Source organism: Lonchura striata, chromosome 20, assembly GCF_046129695.1.
Source record: "Lonchura striata isolate bLonStr1 chromosome 20, bLonStr1.mat, whole genome shotgun sequence".
Taxonomy (NCBI): Eukaryota; Metazoa; Chordata; class Aves; order Passeriformes; family Estrildidae; genus Lonchura; species Lonchura striata.
In genome coordinates this window covers 8,532,106-8,540,894 of record NC_134622.1, presented here as the reverse complement: position 1 = coordinate 8,540,894, position 8,789 = coordinate 8,532,106, and the positions used below count along the sequence as shown (strand labels likewise).

The following is an 8,789-nucleotide window of genomic DNA, read 5'->3' as shown; positions in this document are numbered from 1 at the left end:
CCCGAGGGCAAGGGACAGAGAGCCCGAGGGCAGGGACAGAGCCCGAGGGCAAGGACAGAGAGTCCGAGGGCAGGGACAGAGAGTCTGAGGGCAGGGACAGAGAGCCCGAGGGCAAGGACAGAGAGCCCGAGGGCAGGGACAGAGAGCCCGAGGGCAAGGGATAGAGAGCCCGAGGGTAGAGGGACAGAGAGCCCGAGGGCAAGGGACAGAGAGCCCGAGGGTAGAGGGACAGAGAGCCCGAGGGCAAGGACAGAGAGCCCGAGGGCAGGGACAGAGAGCCCGAGGGCAAGGGATAGAGAGCCCGAGGGTAGAGGGACAGAGAGTCCGAGGGCAGGGACAGAGAGCCCGAGGGCAAGGACAGAGATCCCGAGGGCAGGGACAGAGAGTCCGAGGGCAGGGACAGAGAGCCCGAGGGTAGAGGGACAGAGCCCGAGGGTGGAGGGACAGAGAGCCCGAGGGCAGGGACAGAGCCCTCAAAGCCCTCAAGGCAGAGACAGAGCCCTCAAGGCAGGCACAGAGCGCTCAAGGCAGGGACAGCGGGCGAGCTCCGTGCAGGGCCGTGAGGGCCGAGGCCCTGCAGAGAGCCCTCAGCGCCGTGTCCCACAGTGTCCCCGTCACTGTCGGACGGACACACGGACACACGGACACACGGCCAGTGCCGGTGCCTGTCCCTCAGCCATGGGCCGGGGTGCGGCGGCTCCTTCGGCCCAGCCCGGGCCCGGCAGATCCAGAAATGCCCAGGGCTGCTCGCCCCGGGATCACTGCCCGATAAGTCAGCTCCGTCTGCCTCCCGAACCCTGCACTAAAATCCTCTTCATCATCCTCCCCAGGCAAATCTGCTCCTCCCGCACCTACCAGGGACGTTTGTCACCGTGACACGGCGCTCAGGTTGATATCCCAGCAGATCTCTGCTCCGAAAGCTTTACAAACACTTTGTCAAGACTGTGATTAAAAATTCTGGTTTGTGCGTGAGGAAACAGGCACGGAGCCAGAGGGTAGCTCTGCCATCCCCGTGTCACCCCTTGCCATGGAACTGTCCTGCCCGTGCTGCCCGAGCCGTGCCAAAATGATGTAATTAATAATCATTGCCTGAGTTTCTGCACCGTCTTGCATCCAAGTGTTCCAAAGCTCTTTACAAACACTCAGTAATTAAGACTCATAAATGGGAAATGAAATAAAAGGTGCACGGGGATCTTCCAGGGCTGGGATGGAGCTGTCTCCTGGGCGGGATGGTACCACTGATCAACACCCTGTAGCAATTGCATTTTCTCTTTTGATATTATTTTTGTTAACTGGTGCTCTTTGATACGGTTTTGTACACATGCCCAGAGGCTGGCTGAAGCATAATGAACTAATTCTATATGGTTTCTGAATAATGAATGGAATTATTTAATTGGCACATAACCTCAGAGACTGCTAATAGACTAAAACATTCTGAAGATGAGCAAATTGGAAAGAATGGGATGACTCAGAGAACACTAAATTAATAGTCTGCCAAAAATGTTGCACCCAATCCTCTTGGGTTTCAGGATATATACATGGGGGTTGAACAAGGGTGCAGTGATTTACACAAGAGTTTGACATGAATTTCCTTCCCTGGATCGAAATTTTCTCTCTTTAAGGAATTCAGAAGGGCTGAAGCTCCAATCCAGAGCTGCTCACTCAGCCTTGGACCTGGATCTGAACTGGAAGTGTGAGTGACAGCAGGTGCTGGAGTCTTTAACAGAACGTGACAGTTTAATAATCTGAGCAATCAGTTAAATATCACTTCAGGACATGGGTTGGCCAACGTCAGAGAAGCTGAAGGACTCCTCCCTAAATGAAAATATTCAAATAAAAAAAACCAAAACAAAACAAAAAAAAAAAAACACAAAACTGTCTCACTGCTTGATTTTTTTCCCCCTCTCCACAGCTACAAAAAGAAGTAAACTTTAGTATTTGAAAAGATCTGAATGGAATGATCATGTTTGGACAGATATAATAAAGCAGAACAAGACTTTGTTGCCTTGGATAATTAATCACGGGGCACTGCTCTGCTCAGTTACAGCACAAACCCACAAATGTAACACGTTAGAGGCCATTCCCATTTCTCCCATCTTTGGCATACTCCATTTATTCCCATGATGTTGGGATTCTCTCTCATATATAAAATTCTCACTACTTTGGGAATACAAATACCAAAAATTATATGAGTAAGGACTTTAACAGCTGAGATCTTGCTCTGGAATAAATAATAATATCCTAAACACATCAGGAACCAAAGATGTCTTTGCACAGAAACTCACGGCACCTTCAATTAGAGACTTGTGTTTTACTCCTATTTTTTTTTCTTAATGGGAAAACAAGTGTCTGCATGCCCACACAAAATTCCTGGCAAGCCTGGCTGTGGCTGACCTCAGTCCATGAACCTCATGGGAACGGGAGCGTTGGTACCTGTGCTGAGCATTTCAAAGAAGGGAATTCTCCCACGTCCCAGCCTGGCGAAAATTAACTGCTTTTATTAAAACACTGCAATTCCTCCCTGTTCCCTTCCACGGGGCACATTCCCAGGGAGGGAGCCTTGTTCAAGCAAGGGGTGAAGAGTCTCTGCCTGACTCCCAGTGGGTGAGTTAAAACTCGAGGTTTGAAGTGTAAAATGGGGGCAAAAAGGTACAAGAAAAGGTTCAGTCCCAGCGGGAAGAGCCGTGTTGGTGACCTGCTGCTGCAGATGTGCTGGGCAGAGCTCCGGGAGCAGCACTGAGCAGCAGAAAGCAGAAAATTCCCCTCTCCAGGTCCTGAGCTCTTCCCAGCTCCTGCAGGAGCGGAGCCTTCTCTGCAGGGCTGGGAGCCACTCTGGGATTATTCTGAATTTGGGAAGGCAAACGGGCTCGTTGGCTCCTCCACCCTGCCCAGATGGCGTCGCCAGCGCTGTGTGGGACTCACCTCAGATGACCTTTCTGCAATCCACAGTGTTTCCCCCAAATTCTTGGCCATTCTATGGCGTCATAAATACTTGAAAAATAATAATTAAGTTTAACACCGTCTTCTGTTTCTCCGTTATTTTTCCCCCCACCTTTTGCTTATCTAAATGCCTGAAGGAGTACAAGAAGCGATGCAGCACATGACAGCACTCGGGTATTTCTTCAAACCAGGGATATGGGAGGAAAAACAAGGCTGAGTGTGATTTTGTCCCTTCAGAGCTTTCCTGAGCTCACAGGACGAGCACCGTCCGCGGCATTTCTAGAAGCAGGACGCAGCCAGGGCCGCACGGAGCCGCGGCGTTACCGGGGGCTCTGCCGGGGGTCGGCGGTAGGAGCGGATGATGCGGCGGCGCTGCCGCAGCACTCCGGGCGCGCACCAGGAGAGGGTGCCAAGCCCCCGGCTTGTGCTGCCGGGATCCGCACGGGCTTCCCAGCACTCGGAGCCCTCTCCAAGCGCTGAGCTTAAAACACCAACCAACGCGCCCTGGATCTAAAGGAAAATATATATATATATTTTTTTTTTTTTTAAACCAAAAGCTGCCCAAATGTCATTACCTGTTTCAGCGCTACCGGCAGTAAGCGCCAGAAACTCGCCCGAGGACAGTAGCGCAGGATAAAGACATTTTTTGCTACATTTTAAAAAGGATCTGATTTTTCATGCGGCTGATGGACGTGGGACCGCTCGGGGGAACAGCTGAGCTCCTGGAGACCGAGAAAACCCGTAAGATCTGCGAGACACATACATAAAACATCAATCCGTGCTGCACGGGCACCGTAAGGTTCAGCAGGAAAAAAACCTGATCCATGAAGTTTTTAGGATGACTGTTCTAAAAATCCATCTGCACTGGGAGGCGCAGCTTTTACACCTCAAGTGAACGCAGGCTCCCGGGCAGCCGCTCTGCCTCCAACACCTTGGAGAAACCTGCGGGATTAGAGGATAACACCTGAGCCCGAGCCGGCGCACCCCCACTCCGAGACCTCCCTGCCACGGGGGTTTCAATCCCCCGCGCGGTGCCACCCGCGGAATTCCCGCAGCCGCGTTCCGCACGCGTGTCCCCGGCAGCAGCGGAGCCGCAGCATCGCCGTCTGCGGCCGCGGAGGGAGGGTTAAAAACACGGCCGGTAATTAACCGCGGGAATAACCCGCTGTGGGAGCCCCCAAAGCGTGCGCGCAGGTGACCCCGCTCCCCCCGCCCCGATTCCCCCCGCCCGCCGCGGGTGTCGCAACCGCGCCCGTCCTCAGCCGCGCCCCGCGGGGGGGGCGGCGCAGGGAGCGCGCAGCGAGCGCGCAGGGAGCGCGCAGCGAGCGCGCAGGGAGCGCGCAGGGGCGCGGGCAGCGCTGCCGGCCCCGCGCCCGGCCCCGCCGGCCGCCCCGCGCCGCCGATGCTGTCGGTGCCGGTGCCGGTGGCGGGCGCGGGGGCGGCGCGGGGCGCGGGCTCCCTGCCCCGCCGGCGCACCATGTGCAGCGGCGTCGGCTGCTTCTGGGCGCTGCTCTCCGCCGGCCTCCTGGCCGCCTGCGCCGCCGCCTTCCTCTCGCCGGCCTGGCTGCTGCCGCCCGGCCGCGCCGCCGCCGGCTTCGGCTTGCTCTGGCGCTGCGCCGGGCCGCCCCGCGGCTGCCACGGCTCCGCCGGCCCCGGCGGCTTCGGAGACATCCCCTCCGGTTCCTGGCAGGTGAGCGCCTCCCCGCCGCGGCACCCCCCACCGCCTCTCCCGGGTTGCCGGGTATCGCCTGTCAGCTCCCCACATCCCGCCTGCCCTTGCCTGGACTCCCCGGCATCTCCCGTCACCTTCCCGACATCACCCGTGTCTGCTTCTGGCTCTCCGGCATCCCTCATCACCTCCCCGGCATCTCCCGTCACCTCCCCGGCATCCCCCCCTTTCCTGCTTTGGGCTCCCCGGGGTCACCCCATCACCTCCTGGCCTCGCCCCAGACCTGCTCCAGGCTCTCCAGGATCTCTCTGTCCTCCTCACGTCCCTAAGATCCTCCTATCATCACGCCAGCTTCCCTTGTCCTGTCTTCCAGACCTGCTCCAGCATCCCTATCCTGCCCAGATCATCCCAGGCATCCCCAGCATCCCCCATGCTGCCCTCGGGCATCCTCTGCAGCTCCTCGTGCTCTCTCCAGCATCCCTTCCATCCTCTGCATCCCACCCGTCCTGCCTGAGCATCTCCTCAGCACCCCTTGGGTGTCCCGTGATCCCTGGGGGGTCTCATCCCTCTTCGGGACGCTTGGCTGTTCTCGGGGGGCTGTGTGGAACCCCCGTGCCAGCGCGGGGGTCGGTGCAGCCGTGGTCCCGGCAGTGCCGCGGGGCTGACCCGGCTGATCCCCCCGCCCTGGCCGGGCAGGCTCCCGCGGGGTGTGCGGGAGGGACCCGGAGAAGCTGGAGAGGTTTCTGCGCTCCCCAGCGGGGCGCTGAGCATCACTCCCGGCTGAGTTTGCTGTGCGGGAGGGAGCAGGGAGGTGGCTGAAACTGCTGCTCCTGAGACACGTGGATGCAGAAATCCAGCCTGGATGTGGGGGATCATGGCTGTCCCCCTGCCCGGCCACCCGGGGTGCCAGGTTTTGGGAAGGAAGGAGGCCCAGACCCCCCCGCTCGCCCCATGGGGTTGCTGTGGTGTCCCGGGGTGACAAAGAGCCGCCCGTCACGCTGGGTGTGTGCAGGGACCGCACAAAGCCCGGCCCCGGCATCCCACCGCCCGCTTGGCCCTGTGCTCTCCCTTCCCTCTTACCCCTTCGCTCTGTGAGTGTGACATCCCTGCCTGCGCTGGGAACACACGAGCTTGGGCTCGCTCCGTCACGGTGTGGCAGCATCCCCAGAGCAGCCCCGGGAGCTCGGGGCTGTGCCGGGCACAAAGGGCGGCTGCCAGCAGCTGGATTCTCAGCCTGCCATGGAGCTGCGCTGTTATCTCTCCCAGGACACCAGGTCTGCGTGTGATTGCTTCAATCCCATCACGCTCCTTAAAACTGGCATTAGAGACAAATATTGTGAATTGCAAAGAAAAGAACCAGCTGTATAAACTCCTAACTATTTATATAAAAAGGTGCAAAAATGCTCTTGTTTCCATGGGCTGGCCTTTGTTCAGATGTTTTTGCAAATGCGATGCAGATAAACACTTCCAAGTAATAACAAACTTTAAAGATAAGAACGAAGCTCGGCAGTGACTTATTTGAACAAGCTTCAGCCTCTAGAAACACTGAGACCCAGAATATAAGATAGCACGAAGTCTCTGAGTTCCTGAGCTTGTGCTGAGAGATGAATAATCACAGCACTGAGGGAAATTTGCAGCGCATTTTGGTGACATGTCCGTGTCACCTTTATTAATACCACCCAAATAATTAATGAACAACAACCAGTGCAGACTCTTTCAGAGGAGAGTGCTCCCTTACCATCTTTCTGCCATGAGGAGGGGGAGAATACCTGTTGTGATGGTTATTTGATGGGCTGGAATGTAATAAAATAGTCCTGACAGCTTTGCTGAGGCAGGCGACAGCTTTGGCTTTCTTGCTTGAGCAGCCTGCGAGCCCGCACGCCTCGGTGCTCAGCTCGGGGGAGCCGAGTGCTCAGAACCCTGTCCACGAGTTCAAGCAGGAGATTTCTATCCGCTTTGGAGAGATGGGGAAATCGTGGCTCTTTTTTCTTTGCTTTCAGAGCCGCGACGTTCATTTCCAACCTTTGCAGCGATCTGATGGGCAGCTCTCTCTTTAAAATGAGAGCCGAACGTGGACAGGAATCTGGGAGCTCCTGAGAAGAGCCTCCAGCGTTTGCTCAAGTGGAGTTTGCTGCAGGAGGGTGGGAGCTGGGGCTGCCGGGGGCAAAGGGGGCTAAAGATGATGTGGGGTTCAGGGGCTCTTCTGGAGTGGAGCTGGTAGCACATCTGGGGATGCGAAGAGCACACCTGGGTGGGTGCTGAGAACACCCGGGTGGGTGCTGAGCACACTCGGGTGGGTGCTGAGCACACCCGGGTGGGTGCTGAGCACACCTGGATGAATGCTGAGCACACTCGGGTGGGTGCTGAGCTCACCTGGGTGGGTGCTGAGCACCCCTGGGTGGGTGCCCACCCGCAGCCGGGATGCCCATCCCTGGGGAACATTGTTCTTTTTGTTTCCTGCTCCAATGTGCCGATTTGTTGAAGGGTGGGGGAGCGTTCAGTCCTGCAAATGATCGTTAATGCCAGTTGTGTGTGCACTTGGGGGATTATGTTAATCGTGCTACAAATGATGCTTTGAATCATGTCTGGAGGTTAATTAACATGCCTTTCTTCTCTTAAGAGTGCCTTCATGTCTGCTTAGAGTTGCTGGCTTTTTTCTGCTTCCTTTCATAATTACTTTGCAGCTCTCTAACATCATGGGTACCTTTAATTTAACCCTGTCAGTGCTGCTGGGGCTTTGCACGGAGCTCAGCATCATGATGATTATTTGATGGGGTGGAATATAATAAAAACACCCTGATGGCTGCAGATGTTGTGGACAGGCTGAGACCTTGCAGGAGCTGATGGAAACTGGAGAGGGTTTGGCTGGAGCCAGAGGAGAGGGGATGGTGATGGTGATATTGCTCAGGCAATTTGTGAGAGAGGCCCTTGGGATCTGTTGTGGGATGACCTGGAGCTGTGAGGGCTGCAGAGGGGCATCCCAAGGTGTGCAGGTACCCTGGGGACAGGGGATTGCTCTTGGGAGGCCAAATGCAAAAAACAGGTGAACTTTTGAGCTCTGAGTGGTTTCATCGCATCTCACAACTTTTTTCCTGGTGCCAGATCACTGTGTACGTGCAAAATAGTGCTTCATCCTCAGCTAATTTATTTTCTCTTTCAGTGGGAGCATTTGGCTCATGGGTTCCTGTCTCAGTGCTGCACTTCGGAAGCTACTGCTGCCACATTTCAGATTTCTATTTTTATTTTTCCAGATAGTCTCCAATTATTTTCAGGCTTTGCCAAGCATGTAATCTAAAATAACAAAGAAGCTGATCAGCCCATGATATTCAGGTTAAAGCCACATGGACCATTTGCCTATGGAGCCAGTGATGCCATGCTGGAGCAGAGTCCAAAATAACCTGCTCAGGATGGGGGGAGGCTTTGCCCAACCCCAGCAGTTCCTTGAGTGGGTCTTTCCTGGGCTTTAAAGCAGGACTTGAAAAGATTCAGCAAAGCTTAGTGAAAATGTACAATAAACCTCCTTACCCTTTTATTAAATCTTCACTGCTGGTTTGTCACTGCATCAGTTCAGCCCTGGGTCCCTGGTGTCATCTGGGGTTTGCCCTTTGGGGCCAGGTTTGCAGATCAGCAGCCCTGATCCCGGTGAAAAAGCACATGGGGTCCTCATGCAGATGGGAAGAAATCTGTCACTCTGTGGAAAATCTGTCACTCCTCTTCTAGCACAGGCTCTGGAATTAGGGAGAGAAGAAGTGTGACCCAAGTGTGACCAAGCATGTGTGTGCTGGCAGTCTGCTCTGCCTCCAGAGTCGTGTATCAGGCCAGCACATTAACTTGGGATTATCAGGAAATCAACTTTTAGCTCCTCATCCTAAGAACTTCCCAAGAGACCGGCCTCTGTCTGCCAGTCCATTTGATTTTTAATTGCACTTACACAACCTTGGCGAGAATTGCAAGCACTAAATGTAAGGAATTCTTGACATCACCACCTTCATGCACATTACCCCAGAGCAGATTTATCTGCTTTCATCAGCACACAGACTTTTCTGACCTACATTAACAGGACTGAAAATACCTGGCATTGGGGAAACCTGTAATTGCTGGGCTGTGGCCCCACATTTCAGCGCCCAAGTCCCAAACCAGCCTGCTCTCAGCTCAGCTGGGCTGAAAGGGGAGCTGAGGC

General features: G+C 55.3%; 1 protein-coding gene across 1 annotated transcript in view; it reads left to right on the top strand.

Moving 5' to 3' along the window:
* The first annotated feature begins 4,342 nt into the window (after positions 1-4,342).
* Positions 4,343-8,789, top strand: part of LHFPL7 (LHFPL tetraspan subfamily member 7) — a 57,867-nt gene continuing 53,420 nt past the window's right edge. The window contains exon 1 of the mRNA XM_031506461.2: positions 4,343-4,630. Coding sequence (XP_031362321.1) covers positions 4,343-4,630 — 288 coding nt within the window. The remainder of the gene's footprint in view (positions 4,631-8,789) is intronic.